This window comes from Macrobrachium rosenbergii, chromosome 12 (assembly GCF_040412425.1).
Source record: "Macrobrachium rosenbergii isolate ZJJX-2024 chromosome 12, ASM4041242v1, whole genome shotgun sequence".
NCBI classification, from domain to species: Eukaryota; Metazoa; Arthropoda; class Malacostraca; order Decapoda; family Palaemonidae; genus Macrobrachium; species Macrobrachium rosenbergii.
In genome coordinates, this window is record NC_089752.1 from 88,781,102 (window position 1) to 88,798,627 (window position 17,526).

The window sequence follows — 17,526 nt, forward strand, 5'->3', positions numbered from 1 at the left end:
ATTATACATTGAAAATTAATTACAGACAATAATTTTTATGAATTAATTGCCTTGATCTCATTGCTTCTCTCGATCTTTTTATTCTCTGTAATAAATACTAAGGGCATTTTCTTAGTTCCTTTTTCCAATAGACCTCGTAACACCTGACTGGACACTATTCCTCATGCATGTTGAGGACGCCAGCTTTCCTCTGAATAATCTACTTAGAAGCTATTTCTTTTTTCTCGTACTTCTGTAATGGGAAAATTATTCCTTTAAATATTATTGATTTGTTTAGGAATTGATTCATCATCCTCCTCTAATATCTTTACACTACTGTTGTAAGAGTGATTGTGATTATAAAATGTTTTCATTTTTGTTGTGGACATCGAATGGATAGCCAGTCCCTTGTTTTGTTTTTCTTTGCTCTGAATGGGAGCGCTGTCCTGAATCTTTTCTGCATATTGGTAACACTAAAGAAACGTATTTATGTGTGAAAAGGACGTCAAGTTGTCCACCCTTCATTTTGGCTACTTTACCAAATTATTAATACAAAGTTATTATCTATCCCCTTGCAAATAATTTTAAATTAATACCGTTAGTTCATTAGTTGGAACAGATCTATCAGCAGACTAAGATTTAAGTGCAGCGTTGTTGCATGCCCAGTCAAACGTGATTGCAACGCCGCTTAACGTGAAAATTTTCGTAGTCGTGAAATATTTTCCATTCATTAGTTGTCATGATATTTTGCTGTGTTAGTTTGAGTTGTAACTTAGCGTTTATTTAGAAAAGAGATAGTTATAAGTGTTTTGTTTATGTAAAATTTTGTCCAGTGCCTGATCATTGACAAATTACCCTCTTATAAAAGGTAATATTTTCTTAGAAGGCTCCCTAGACTAATTCTGTTTGAATGAACAGTTACAAATAGCCTTATATATATATACTTCACGTGAAAACTTAATTGACATCAGTTAGCCTGAAAAAACTAACCTAAACTTATGAGCTGACTGTAACCTAGTCAAAATCAGCCATGTAAACTTTGCATCCTGTAACGATCTGAAGAGACAAGCACTATATCCTGTTAGAAAGTTTAGAGTTTTACCTCCATTTTAGTTTTTCTAATGTTTCATCAGCTTTCAGGTAGTCTTATCCATTGACATGTTGTGTACAAAACATTTAGTACTGTGTGGAGTTATCAAATGATTTACACCTACTGTTTAATTGATTCCAGTATGCTTACTTTCCTCGTGAAGGAAAAGCAATTGGGTGTGTAGGTATTTTTTTTGAGATCTGTCAGTATAAAGAGTTATTTTTGTTGTTTTAAAATTTTTCTTAGAAATAAAAATTAAGTAAAGATATTTCATCGTTCAGGAGTCCTGAAAATGTAAATGGACTTTTTTCTTTCTTATGTAATTGATCTAGTTTCTCATTAGAGTAAAAGGGTTTGTATGTACCGTACCACTAAAAATGGAAATCAGCACTCACTCTGCCTCCCAGTGGATCACCTGGCCTCATCAGTTAAGACCTGCCACCCAAGGCCATGTTGTAGCATCAGGCCTCTCCCAGGCAGCAAAATTTAGTCTTCATTTGTGTCAACATGACACAGTACCTTTCTTGTAACCCCTGTTTTGTGGCAAGAAGACTGACAACAGTTGTATAGTAGTATTATTATTCTCTTCCCATATCTTAATGTTTTGGTGGGGGGAAGAATTCTTTCATGACATCGTTTAGTGATCTGTTCTTCTTTTCCATGTATCAGCATTTTTTTTTTTTTATTGGGATGGGGGTACGGCTACCATTAAGGTTCTAACGTGCATCGTATAATGATTTCCATTTCCATCAGGCATGGGTTTGATGAGGATGTTAGCCTGCCTGGCCATCGATCGTTTCCTTAGAAAAATACGCATTTGTTCCTTCACTTGTCATTTGAACATTGCATTATTATACTCTCTATCTCTGTTTTTTTCTCAGTAGCGATCATATTTCATTGTACAGTTCTGTTACAGTTATGAACATCATATTATTTGTGTTCTTCTCAGAGAATACCAACTGTGACTTTCCAAACCTTGGCTATATTCAATAAGGGCGCAAATTTTCGGCTGGCTAATATTTTCTGGAAATAAAGATTTATAGGAGCTAGAAAAAAGTAACATAATCTGCAAAATATTTATCAATAGAGAGAGAGAGAGAGAGAGAGAGAGAGAGAGAGAGAGAGAGAGAGAGAGAGAGAGAGAGAGAGAGAGAGAGAGGATGGGATTGGGTACTCTACGTGAATCGGCAGATGTAGTCAGGATGATAAAAAAGACAATTGCAATACTTTGACGCGTACAAGAACGTTTGCAAAACCAAAGTCGTCGACAAGACTGAGCAACACCTTTTCCTTAAAGAGCATCTTCTCCCTAAATGTACAGTATATACCATCTCTCCAAAATCAAATGACTTGTTCTTAGTCACAAGACCCACCTTTGTTAAAGTTTTGTATAAATTCTCACATAACTAATAATAAATTGGCAAATAATCATCCCGAATTGATATCAAGAGCTAACAGTCGGAGTTGACAAAGATTAGATGCATAACGGACTAGTGATAAGAAGAAAAATTGAAAGGACTGTAGATATATTGCAAAACTAAAAAAAAATATTTATGATATTTTGATATCTTGATGTATTTTTTTTAAACTGAAATATTACCCTGCACTCGGGTATTATTGTGCAATACTTATCACGTGAATTTTAAAGCCTGACACCAGTGTGGCACAAGTTACGACCTCAAAAGCAAGGAAAACTATGAGCTGACTGCTAACAGTATAACTAAGCCTATCCAGAAATTTGGTTTTGATGTTAAACCTGTAAGAGAACTTCCCATAGACAAATGAATTTCCAAAGTAGCCTAGGAAGTATTCTTTGAGGTATGTTGTAATCCATCACAGAGGTGTTTCTAATGATCTGTCATCGTTGTGAATAATCATTCTGTGAAGTAATAACTTATTATTGGGGTGTGCTTGCGTACATCTGTGTTTGTGTATAAATAATGCTAACCTGTTATGGGTGCGCGCTTGCGTAAGTGCTTGTTTCTGTGTTTGTGTGAGAGTGTGTGCAAGAGAGAGAGAGAGAGAGAGAGGAAGTTCTTTCTTTTAAAATGAGAGAATGTTCAGGTAGCTCTTTAATCTGCGTAATGATAGCCAGAAAATTTTATAGATTCCTGAAAATTAACTGACTTATTGTTGTAGATGCATAAAACATGCAAATGAATTAACAACTTCACATTCAGTTCCTTGGCGTTAAAAAAAAAAAAAAAAAAAAAAAATATTCAAGCAAAGGTAAAGTTGTAAGTCCGTATCGGCTAATGAAATAACTGCGTGCGAGGCAAGAAAATTTTTTATGGCGTATATATATTCGCTGGTCATCAGGCTTCTCTTTTTGTATAACATGATTGCGTCATTTTTTTAATTTAGCAACATATAAGTTTATTTTCTCGTTTTTGTCCACGAAAGTAATCATAAAACAGTACTGAGCAGCTTCATCTGTCTTGTGTGGCACTTTTTGTGGGGGGCTCACCAGTGAAATACTAATTCCTTGCGGAGGTTTCCGTTTTGCTCTCGACAGTCGTTTCCTTTCATAGAATGTTTACTGGATTCGTCTTTATCGCTACTGAAAATTGAGTATCAGCATCTTTGTTTCTTGACCACGATGGGCCACTTACACATACTACAGATTGTCTGTATAAACTGTTTATGCTTCTTTGTAAAGGAGGGCTATGGATTTTTTTTTTTTTTTTTTTTTAGGACTCCAGTCCTGTTACCATATCCAACAAAATAAATTTGAAAAGCCAAAATTGTTTGGTCTTTATATCTCATTCTCCGTGGGTGTTAACATTCAATGGATTTCTTAGCAGTGTACGAGGAATTGCTTGATTATCTTAATAACGCAATGAAGATTAATACAGATCCTCTTCGGATTGACCTCTCTTATTTAAATGAGAATCTGTATAAGCGGCCTTATTAAGATAATTAAGTTATTCCTCTTACACTGCTAAGAATTTCATCGAATATTAACACATGCGGAGGATGAGAAAGAAAAAGCCAAAAAGTTACCGTTTTTCAAATTCCTTTTCTTTCATGTGACAAGAGGACTACATGAAAGTGCTCGAAAACTTGCTGAAAGCTGATGACGAGAGAGACTACAAAAGATATTTCACCAGCAGTAAAATATCTTTCCAAATTCAGCACTTCTCACCTCACCGGTACAATAAAGGAAGTGAGATAAAAAGAAGTGATGAAATCAGAAAAGTCGCAAATGTTACTGCTTATAAGCATTCACCTCCTTAGACATGACGTTTACGAAAAATGTGCTGTTGCTTTTAGTTTACCTGCAATTCAAATGTTAGAATGATTTCATGTAATAACTGTGGCGTTGTGTAAATTCAAATTAGTATACCGGTGGATCCAGGGGTCTTTGACCAATTACCTTTCCCATATTGCAACTGACATTATGAAGGATATGATTAATTCTCGTAATTACCCCACCGTCTAGCCCTGGCAACAGAATTGCCATCAACTTACTCCAAGATCCCACACAATATTATAAGGTAAATTGAACAATATATCCGTGCTGCTCACAGTCAGCAGATCTAGATTTAGATTGTCTGTAGTCTTGTTTAATTCTATATACCTGTATAAGAAACGACTGATGGTTCCTATTATGTAACATAGTTAGATTATATTTTCCATGACTACTCAAGAAGCCTGTTTGTATGACAGCCATATATAAACATTATTTGGTCTCCCAGTCGTAATCGATATGTTAGAATTACACGTCCTTTATTTAGTTCCTACCTTCCGAAAGAACTTAACAAACACCTGACAGAAATAGCGACTAAGTTAGCAGTGGCGTTGTACAGATTGTAATGTAGCACAGAGAAGTATTAAATTTTACTCTATTTGGAAAGGAAAGTTTGCCATTAACATTTATATTTTGTGTATATATTCCACTTGGTGGCCCGGGACTGGCCCTAAAAATCTTTGGGAAAAAAAATATTATATAGCTTTAATCACACAGAGAGTAAGAAGCATAATCAGACCTATGAAATGCACATACATACGTTTTGAAACATGGTTAGATATGCTGACTCATCTAGCCATGCTTTAAGGACTAGATATCGAAGGGGACCACTCAAAACGTAAAAATCAGACTTACAGACAGCAAATACATGACGAAAAGATTATAAATAAACCATTTTCGTGGAAAATATTTGAGACCTGAATGAATCCAGTAGGTTGATAAAGGAGTGCCACATTTTTCCTCTGTCAGGCGTTACACTCATGGATCTCAGGGTCTCATAAAGAAAACACCTCATTAGTTATTACAACATTTATTTTTAGAAACATTAGGAGTAGCCTTTGCAAAGTACAAACTTCAGTATCCAAAACATTATATCTCGCTAACAAATGATATACTAATGGGCTATGATCAATCAGAAAAAAAACTCCAGATCTCACTTTATTCGTATAAATAAATAAATCAAGAAAGACACCAAAGTACTGGGCAATCCTTTTCAGTGATGTCACACGGAGGATTATTTTCAATAAAAGGTTTAACACAGGCAAATCATTTCGTCAAAATTTCAGACAGCCTTTGTGTAAAGTTTAATATCAGTTCCTTGTATTACACATTTCCGATATTAGTCCGCAGTGAATTCATGGGAAAAGAAAAATTACCATTGAAACAGTAATAGGTCATTCACATGAAGAGGTAATTATAGTATATTATTGCATAGTGGTTATTATGCACACATACATTTACATTAAATTTGATTCTCAACTCACCATATTATCAACTGCTTTCACTCGATGCAACATAGAAAGAGTAGATTTCTATATATTAAATATATAAAGCTCTGTGTATATATATATATATATATATATATACATATATATATATATATATATATATATATATATATATAATATATATACAAACACAGAGAAGTAATTCTGACACCCTTTGGCAAAATACAAACCTGCTTAATATCGGAACGATATATTAACCACATGACTATGAAGAAGGCTTTGCTCTGGATATATATATATATATATATACAATATATATATATATATATATATATATATATATATATATATATATATATATATATATATATATATATATATATATATATATACATATATATGTATATATATACATATATATATATACATATATATATGTATATATGTATGTATATATATATATATATATATATATATATATATATATATATATATATATATATATATATATATATATATATATATGTATATATATATATATATATATGTACATATATATGTATATATATATGTATATATATATATATATATATATATATATATATATATATATATATATATATATATATATATATATATATATATATATATATATATATATATATATATATATATATATATATATATATATATATATATATATATATATATATATATATATATATATATATATATATATATATATATATATATATATATATATATATATATATATATATATAATTTATATAGCAATTTGGAGCAAGAAGACTTCTTTATTCCCCTTTCTGAGTACTTTATTTAGCTGCTGACGTTTCAAGACGTTTAGTCCCATTTTCAAAGCTATATAATAAAAGAAACAGATATTAGAAAAAAACAGACTCTGAATAACATAACATAAAATTATAACATAAAACTATTAGTACACTGAAAAGGAAGAGTGTTTATTTACTAAGTGGTGCTGAAGGCACAGACCGAGTGACAGTCCGGGTCAGGTTCAGCTTCGACGTGAACTCACGAGAGGTATAGAGGTGTTGAGGTTGTTTTAACAAAAAATAAAAAGTGATTCTAAAATTACTGGTTGTTGGTCGTTGGGAGTTCGGCCAATGATTTTAAAATCTTTGTAGTTAATATCGACTTTGCATTTCTTTGCAGGTTCACGTATGCAAGAGAATTCTGGATTAGATAATTTAACACCCGTTCTGTAACTCACGCCTCTATGAGAATCCAATCTCACTTTTAACAACCTACGGGTGGAGCGACATATTTCCCCAGGTTACATCTGGGGCAATTAAATAGGTAAATGACTCCCGAGGTCATCAAAGGAAGAAGACTCTCTTTGTGTTTAAATAAGGACCTAATTGTCAATGGATTAAAATGTATTGGCTTTAGGTCAATTGCTGGTAAAAAAAACTGTCTATTATCTGCCGTAATTCTCGCTAGAAATTTTTATCATGAACGAGCGGGACGCTTGCGTATAGTCGTAATTTAGGTATGATTGGTATTTCACATTTTGGATGGAAAATATTTAGAAATTTGCAGATATGTTTATGAAACAGTTTGGTAGGAAAGCAGTTGTCAATAAAGTACTGATGGAGGTAGAGGATTTCGTTATGGAAATTGTTCCAGTCGGATGTTATACTGAAAGCCCTGTGGAAGAGGATAGATAAAGAATTCAGTTTAAAATTATAAAAACAATGACTATAAAAATTAGAACCCAGGCTCCACCCGCAGGTTGTTAAAAGTGAGATTGGATTCTCATCGAGGCGTGAGTTACAGAACAGTTGTTAAATTATCTAATCCAGAATTCTCTTGCATACGTAAACCTGCAAAGAAATGCAAAGTTGATATTAACTACAAAGATTTTAAAATCATAGGCCGAACTCCCAACGACCAACAACCAGCAATTTTAGAATCACTTTTTATTAAACAACTTGTCCCCCAACTAAATACTCAGACCACCTCAACACCTCTATACCTCTCGTGAGTTCACGTCGGAGCTGAACCTGACCCGGACTGTCACTCGGTCTGTGCCTTCAGCACCACTTGGTAAATAAACACTCTTCCTTTTAATGTAATAATAGTTTTATGTTATAATTTTATGTTATGTTATTCGGAGTCAGTTTTTTTAATATCTGTTTCTTTTATTATATAGCTTTGAAAATGGGAATAAACGTCTTGAAACGTCAGCAGCTAAATAAAGTACTCAGAAAGGAATAAAGAAGTGTCTTTCACCTCGCACCAAATTGCTGCTTGCTGGATTGATAGAAACCACCCTCAACTTCCTATATATATATATATATATATATATATATATATATATATATATATATATATATATATATATATATATATATATATATATATATATATATATAGATATATATATATATATATATGTATATATATACATGTGTGTGTGTTCAAATCTTTCCTTCATCCTCATTGCTATTTCGGAGTAAAATTTTGTACGAAGCCTACGTCAGAAAAGAAAATATAACGCTGTGTTGTATATAATCTTGCTTTATAAGGAGCTAAATGGCAGAATTTCTAATTGTGGACTTTACAAAGATTCTAATGCAGCGCTTGATCTTACTCATTTAACTAAAAGAAAAGACAATACAGATGGATATTCTATTTTTCTTTTCTAACTGAATAAATAAAAGTAATATGATTGTAAATTAAGTTAATAGGCTGGACCCGTAGGCTATAACTACCAATTAGCCTGTGCAATAGAACTATGCAAACCTTCACTGAGCTGAGCTTAAAGGTTTCAGGAGAGAGGACGTTAACTGTCCACATATGCAATTAGGAATTTATTAATTAATTTATTCATTCATCTGTTAGATTATGCAAGTGAAGCGCTTTCCTTCTGTCTCTCCTTTTACTTTCTAATACAAGTATGACGTCATAAACTTTGCCTCTCTTGTTTCCATTTTAATTTATCTCTTTGAACAGAAATATGGCGTAAAAGAAAAGTGGACAGTTTAATGAAATAAGTACAAGGATTGCCAAGGCAACTGAAACCTATTTACTTTTGGAAGATATGCGGAATTAGTTATAAGTAAGAGTTTCATCGATTCAGATTGCCCGAATTTCAGCATTCCAGAATACAAGATTGATAGATGATTCCTTTGGTATTCAAAAATGTTATTTATCACTATTTAAAAACCAGGAAAGTGACTATCATATTTTTATCATTTCTGCCACAGCCACAAAATCGTATTAATATATCTCATCGTCTTGACGCGCTATTGTCCACCTTGAATGGCTATGTATTCTTCATGTAAATTTGTATCCAAGATAAGGAATGAACGCCATGAACAAATTCGTTTGATAGAAGCACAACTGGCAATTATTCAGTCATCAAAAAAGAGGTCTAAATGGAACCAAGTTCAGACTCTTCTGACTGTCATCAAAATGGGTGGTTTTCTCTTCTCCTGAATAGGTATTCCCTTTAATTTTTCTAATAGTATGCAAGAAAAATTTCTGACGTGGTTTTCTACCATTACAGCTAATCTGTTTAGAGGGTCAACAGTAGCTCTTTCAATTTCTCATCTATGTCTTTCTTGGATCCAGTTTTAGCTCCCACTTAGCAATGCATTCTCTTCACGTGCTCTTTGGGAAAGTTAAAAGGACTAGGATAAGGTAACAGGCGAGTGGCCCAGCCTAATTATGTAATAAGTTGAGAATCCTCTCTTCATTGCATGTTCATGTTCGTCGCCGGAGATTTGGAAAGACGACGTAATGCCTTTATTTAGTTCAAAACTGATAGAAACTGGGTGTTAAAGACGGCAGGAAGGAATGACGCTTGACGTCGAGTTAAACCCTAAACCCGCCTTTATAAGGCCGGATGATTGTAAGACGCATGACAAATGCAGGAGGAAGATTCCAAAGTTAAGCACGAGACGGAATGAAGGTCCCCGAGCAGTGCAATCGAAAGTATTACTGACAGAGGCAGGATACATAGTGTTTGAAAATCTGCCACTAACAAAATAATATCTACGAAAATAAAATCGATAACAATGGGACACATTGCACTGTGGACAAAGATTTAACCAAGATTAGGTAGGGTATATTACCGATAAAAAACTGTCTTTGGCTCAGTCTTATTGGAAAATGTAAGAAAATGTGAAAAGTTCCAAATATGGAAATCAAAATTCGAACGAATGTGAATACTGTGAATAGCTAGAACACAAAACTTTCATAACTTGGTCAAGAAAAGAACTTGAGCCATCACAGTGACAGGACTACATAGAACAAAGAAAATGAACCGTTTGAACCATGTGTCCTACCTAGGATGAGGTGAAAATAATCTGACCATCCAAAATATTGGTAGAAGTGAGAGGCTGAATTACATGAACCATGAAACAGGCAACTGAACTAGATAGAACAGGAGACTGAAATAGATAGAAACTGCCCTAGAGGGATTCAACGTATCTAAGTTGTGAGGTCGCCATGAAGGTATTTTCTCAAGATCAACTCTAACAGACAAAAGAATTAGCCAATCAGGATAAAGTGCAAATGAAAAGATGGCAATGAGATGAAGGATGAATAAAGATGAAGTGACAGGCATCAATGCGATGCAAATGATTCGATGGTCTTCACTGAGCTGAAGTACAATGATTCAGGAGAGAGGCGTTCACTGTCCACATATACAAAGTTGAATTCATTAATTAATTTATTCATTCGTCTTATCTCTTTGTAAATATGGCAGATTTACATATATTTACAATTGACTCATGTTGCTAATGAATACACTCATTATGAAACCGATCTTAATTCCCAAGAAAAAAAAGTAGACTGAGAGGAATGGAAATTTACAAAAAAAAATCGAATTAACTTGAAAAAATAGAAGCTTTCAAGAGACCACATTTGTAATTCACATACAGGTATATCTATACTCCAGAAAAAATTGCTTAGTAGTGTTAACTGTCAAAAGTCTAAGATAAGTCTAAGGTAACAACAAACGTTACTGAAAAGGTGCGCATCCAAGGGAGAATACTAGGATGCACATGTAAGAAAAAATGAGAATCTATTAGGCATGTTCTGTAGGAAGAGGAAATAAATGCTGATAGAGAATGCAGTACGTTGCACCTATTTCAGAGCCATTTTGATTTAATCTGTGACTAAATGTGTGTGTGTGTGTGTGTGTGAGAGAGAGAGAGAGAGAGAGAGAGAGAGAGAGAGAGAGAGAGAGAGAGAGAGAGAGAGAGAGAGAGTAAAATTCTGCCTTTAATAAATATAGTTTAATTTTTAAAGTTCAAAAGTAATTGTTCACATGCAAATCTTGGGTTGCCCAAATTAAATTCAACAGAATAGTTGTGTCCAGTTACATTTAAAAAAAAAAAACTGTTTTGGCCGTAATTGTCATAACCTTCATTTTTCTCATTTTCTACATACTATTTTGCCATTTTGTTTCATTGTGATGCCCAAATATATAAATGAAACGTCTAATATCTACTAAAGTTTCGGTTCTTCGTAGTTTTACCTTTCTGAGTTCGTTGTACTTAATCTGTTTTACCATTAGTTCTCATTTTGCCGTAATGAATCTTGCTATCAGTAGTTATCATTATTTCATTTTCATATGTTTTTACTTATGCTTCCTATATCAAGAAGATTTGCAAAGACCGTATACCAAAGGTGAATATATCCCCAAAACAATGCAACTCATAAGTTTAAAGGTATTGCTTGTACACGAATTGCTTTTCATTTCTGACACTTCTGTTACCAATCTCTTTTGACTAAAAAAGAAATCTACTCTTCCAAATAAGTTTATTTTTTATTCTTTATTTCTGCCCATCCAGTTCTGCTTCTTTCCCTTGACTGGAAGATAGAGAGGGGTGTTCTGTAAAGGAAGAACTACATTTTGGTATGCAGCTTCTGTCAGACCTATTGTGATTTATTGTTCAACACCCGTCCCCTAACGGCTACTCTTCTCTCTCCCAAACTGGCAGTTAGAGAGAATCTTTTGAATCAATTTTGAATTCGCAATATGCCCTCGTCCCTCTTCAGTCACGGACGGACAGAAGAGAATCAAATCACTGACACTCTTCGCCACTTCACATCCTGTTCAAAACCAAGCAAGTATCTGACTTTTTTTTCCATTTTCATGTCACCGGGTCTCCGCACGTCATTTCACTTACATCAAACACCGTTACATCAGAGAGAACTTACTGAAGTCTAGACGAAGGATAAGTGCAATGCAGAAGGGGTCTTGATATTCTCATCCTCATAGACACTTAAATGAATACGAGAGTGAAACGAGACTGGAACGACGGTATCCACGAAGAAGTGCTGGGTGAAAGCCAATCCAGAGGCTGGAATCCACGGGACAGTTCCAGTAGATCATCAGCCGCTGCTTTCATGTGGCCAGATTAGCCAACAAGAGCAGCAGCAGTAGGAACAGAGCTACCGACAATGTCTCTGCTCCTGAAAAGGTAACAGGTAAGATAAGATTAATGCCACTGCTAACGATAAAAAAGAGCACTGAACATACAAAACAACTCAGGATGATAAATGAATTGCGTATAACATGGAGGTAAAATGTGCATTTAAAAAAATCTTCTTAAAAACTGGTTGTATAATGATTCCTAATTTCAAAGGCTCATCCTGCACTGTGGATCTTAGCTGTGCAAACATCATCTACAAAATGACCGAATCGTATAAAAAATGAAAAGGAAGAACACTCATCGTAATATTTTGATAATTTATGCGCCATTTGACTAATAGTATAATTCATCGGTGCATAGTTGCACACCTTCGTTTCTTTGGGATAATGTAAATAATGAGCTGCCAATTTTGTCTTCTGAACACAGATATCGGACAGGATGTAGCAAGAGAACTCTGGCTTAGTAAAATGGTATTCAAAAGTTAAAAAGAACACAGATGATTATGTTCACTTCAGTCTACCACTTTAATTAACCTGTCGTGATTTACCTTTTCATGAGATTAGAACGAACTGAACACAAAAGTCATCTAAACTGTTTATTATAAAAATGCTACCCTAAAACAAATGATAATTTAGACTGTCTTACTAATGGATCAGATTTGACACATTTGAAGCATATTTTTAGTACACAGCTTCATTACTCTCATGACACGTAGTTGGTCACTGGGATATTTTTAGATAATCTCAAAGGTATAAAAACTTAATACCTTTTAACCAGTAGTAATGTTGTTACTTCAACAAAATCTGATTAATTTAGCGGTGCATTGTTCTGTGAAATGAAAAAAAATTGGACCTACAAAGACAGGGTATAATGGAAGATACGAAGTTGAATTAAAAAAATACTTAAAACGTGTCTGAGATAAAACTTATAACTATTGATAAAAACTTCAGTATATATATATATATATATATATATATATATATATATATATATATATATTTATTAATAAAATATTGATAAAACTATATATATATATATATATATATATATATATATATATATATATATATATATATATATATATATATATATATATATATATATATATATATATATATATATATATATATATATATATATATATATATATATATATATATATATATATATATATATATATATATATATATATATATATATATATATATATATATATATATATATATACATATATACACATATATATATACACACATATATATATATATATATATATATATATATATATATATATATATATATTATATATGCATGACAGTCTATCTAAATACGTCTGAGACAACGTGTCACTAACACACCTCCCGTGGATGCCCTCTCCCTCGGCACAACATCGACGTAATCAGCGCTCGTGATGGCTATCTCCGAAGACCGGCTATAATAATCCAGGATGGATGCTGTGCACCGAAGGACGAGAATTCCTCTGGAGAAATGGTGGTGGCTGAGCCACATCTGAAGCCCCGACCAGGATGACACCCGACCTAAACTATCCGTCTCTCCTGGATATAAAATCACTGTCTCTTGAGAGGCCTGTGAATAAGGAAAGACCATTGTCAAAGAACTTAGCCCATTCGTCAATGTACCTTAAGGCTGGTATGACAGTGGCAACAAATTGGAGGAAAAATAGAATATGAAACTGCTAACAACAGAAGTTAAAGCGTGCCTTAAAATGTACTACGGTCATTAGCATTTAATTAAAAATGGAACAATGTGGCACATAGTTTGAGTGGAGTTACTTCTCATTAGAACTAGAATAGCATGAAAGAAGCTTTTAATGGCACTATGGTAAATTTCAAAAAGAGAATGTCATAATATGTTTCTCTTTATCATCAAGGACAATACTTACATATGATATGTCAGAAAAAATCTCAATGAAAAGACTGAACAAAATCTATTTCAATAATAAACCCTTAAAAAAAATTCTGTGACTGTTAAAATGGTCTGAGTGACTCATATGGTATGAAGGGATGAAACCACTCAACTGTAAAAACCATCATCTGAAATTTAAAATAGCAACTGAACCGCGAAGTAATCCTTCCGTATATCTCTGAACGAGATGAATCCTGGCTCTGCAGGCATTGGTTTTCACTTTCTTCGAAAAATAACAGTGTGGTGGCAAATTCTGGGAGCTTTGATTCAGACTCACAGTTACCGTTCAGTTGTAATAAACTCTTCGGGATGAAGTTATGGAAACTACTCATCTGTGTTCCTATTACTGTTATGCTACATAACCTTATAAAGTTTCCCAAGGTTATCTGGAAAAACAGTAATTTTTCACTCATGCCACTCAGTTTATAGGTTTCTTATGGCAATTATCGTCTTCTCTCCTGTCATTCCCACACACCTAATTTCTCCTCTTTCAAAAAAAAAAGACATTGTTAATATGTTTTAGTAATTCGTAATGTTTCGTCTTTGCATTATAGAATTTTTTGTGGTCTGTTGACATGACACACCGGCAAGGGGCCAACATTCTTGGTATATTCTGTGTACTATCGGTATCCCTAAAAAAAAAAAAAAAAATAAACAGTAACATGGACATTCTTCAAACCTCTGTTTTTGCTTTTTCTCTCTGCTGTCTTGACTCACACTACGACCATTGCAGTTCAGCTGAAAATGTCTTCATATGTGCTCATGAATTTAGTTGTATTATTTTTTTCCCGAATGTAAGCGTTGATTATATCTGCGATTAAGTCGAAGAGGAAGCAGTATAATGCAGGAAGTAAGGGTAGCCACAATAAAATCTTACTTAAATGAAAGAAACGAATGGGACCTCGCTCCGAACCACCTGTGTCTGTTTTAACATCTGTAATGTAGCTGAGAAAGAAGTAAAATTGATTTCAATGGTTTTAATTACTAGAACTGAGGGTTTCCACTCGCCCCTTCATAAACTCTCTCCTTCATTCCCCAAAATGGATAAGCTTATCCCCTCTCTCTGTCCAAATGACTGCCTAAGGCATGAAGCAAAGCAAGGGAGGAGCCAAAAAAGAGAAAGTTGGCATCACCGCTTTGTTAACCCTCTATGTCTTATTCAGACATACTAATTTTCATTCATTCTGAACAACTGAGTTTGTCAGACACCATGAATTTTGTCTTATTCAAACACTAATTTATATATATATATATATATATATATATATATATATATATATATATATATATATATATATATATATATATATATATATATATATATATATATATATATACATATATGTTTAATGTGTGTGTGTGCATGTATACATAATGGAGCTATGGAAAAGCATTTTGTTTTCTATACATTTATTAAAATGCTGACGTTTCATATTGCTCGATACATCTTCCAGGCTGAAATAGCGATTAAAATAAACAGTATTTGCGTAAAAAATGAGATATATACACATTACATACTTATTTACACCGCATTAGCAGTTAAAAAAAACAGAACAAGTTGAAAAACCAAGAGCGGAGGCAAGAAGCGCAAAACAGCTACCCACAATGGTAGCATAAAGAAGACCAACAAGAATGCAGAACTGGAGGGGGGGATAGAGTGGGGAGGTGGGGGAGCACAGACACAGAGACTAAAAACAAGAGCAAACTATGCAATAAACAGTTGGGTTGATGCTGATTGGTGATTGAGGGTAGGGACTTTCAATTTGATCTTTACAAATTCAAGGGTGGTCAGTTCCTCCATACTTCATGCTCTTCCCACAATACTAAAGTCCTTGGTGTCTATGTGTGTTATGCAAGCCTTGCTATGGTTTCTCACATTCGAATGATTAGGATTAGATAGTCGACTACCTGTTCTGTAGCTAATCCCCTGGTGAAAGGAGATTCGGATCTTTAGCAGCCTCCTGGTACATCCGATGTATGTGCTTAGATTACATCTGGGACTGGTATATTTGTAGATTACACGAGAGGTAAACAGGGGGCTGATTCTATCCTTGAAATGAATGTATATAACTTTATTGTAATAAATTAGTTTTAAGGTGCTTTAGTAGTTTTGTTACGCTCCTTCCTCTGTGGCTTGTCATGACTGCTGCCAGTCATTCCAGTCCCATACTTTTTTTTGTATTTAAGAATCTGCTGAACCGACTGCAGTTCATTACAATACACACACACACACACACACACACACACACACACACACATATATATATATATATATATATATATATATATATATATATATATATATATATATATATATATATATATATATATATATGTATATATATTGTAATATATATATATATATATATATATAACTGCAGTCCATTCAGCAGATTCTTATATACAATAAAAAGTACGGGACTGGAATGACTGGCAGGAGTCATGATAAACCACAGAGGAAGGAGCGCAACAAAACCTCTAAAGCACCTTAAAACTAATTTATTGCAATAAAGTTATATACATTATGTACAAGTGAGTCGGTTTGGTATTAAACAAATCACATAATTAACAGAGTCAGAAATAAAAAAAAAACAATTGTAGCTAAAACTGAGTTACTCTACCAAAAACCAGTAACAGCAATAGCACTGAATGAACAAACATGGTAATCATCACATTAACTCAGTCAACAATAAAATACAAATCAACAAACACTTCAGCTACATCACATAACCAAGTAGTTACATTACAAATAAACAACAGGCAGCATACATTACAAATAAACAACAGGCAGCATAAATAATAGGAGAGCATAGCTTACAACATAATCAACAATAAACAGCATAAACAACATACTCAAGCAGCATAAAAAAAACACACTAACTCAGGGTAGCACAATACAAAAAAAAAAAAAAAAACTATCCCCATAAAGATGTCAAGACAGACCCAGCTGTCAAAGAGGATGAAGATTCAGACGAACTCCATGCAATCATCGAAGCAGCCAGTGATTGCAAACAGGAACACATCCAACACACAGATGAAGATGGCAGAAATGTCGAGACAGCAAATCTGCTGCCAAACAGGAACCAATTCCCCAGATGACTAGTTTAGTCACCCAGCCATCCTCTGCTACCACAGCCAACAGGTAACATGATACCTGCTGCAAAAATAAGGACACCTTACTGCTATGCTGCTGAGACCTGACTCGCTGCCATACCAAACCCGACTGCCGCAGTCAATACGAAGGTGACAGACGTCAACTTCGCACACAAAAACAAATTACCAACGGGTAAGGAGACAACACCCACAACAAGGGAACAATCTAACAATCTTTGAATGATTGTTCTAAAAAAAAAAAAACCTCTAAACACCACACCTACTTACCCAGCAGAAAAAAAAATTGCA

At 33.7% G+C, this 17,526-nt stretch overlaps 1 protein-coding gene across 1 annotated transcript in view; it reads right to left on the reverse strand.

Moving 5' to 3' along the window:
- Positions 1-12,170: 12,170 nt before the first annotated feature.
- Positions 12,171-17,526, reverse strand: part of LOC136844136 (uncharacterized) — a 67,236-nt gene continuing 61,880 nt past the window's right edge. The window contains exons 6-7 of the mRNA XM_067113150.1: positions 13,557-13,785; positions 12,171-12,238 (exon numbers count right to left, since the gene is read on the reverse strand). Of these exons, the coding sequence (XP_066969251.1) occupies positions 12,171-12,238; positions 13,557-13,785 (297 nt within the window). The remainder of the gene's footprint in view (positions 12,239-13,556; positions 13,786-17,526) is intronic.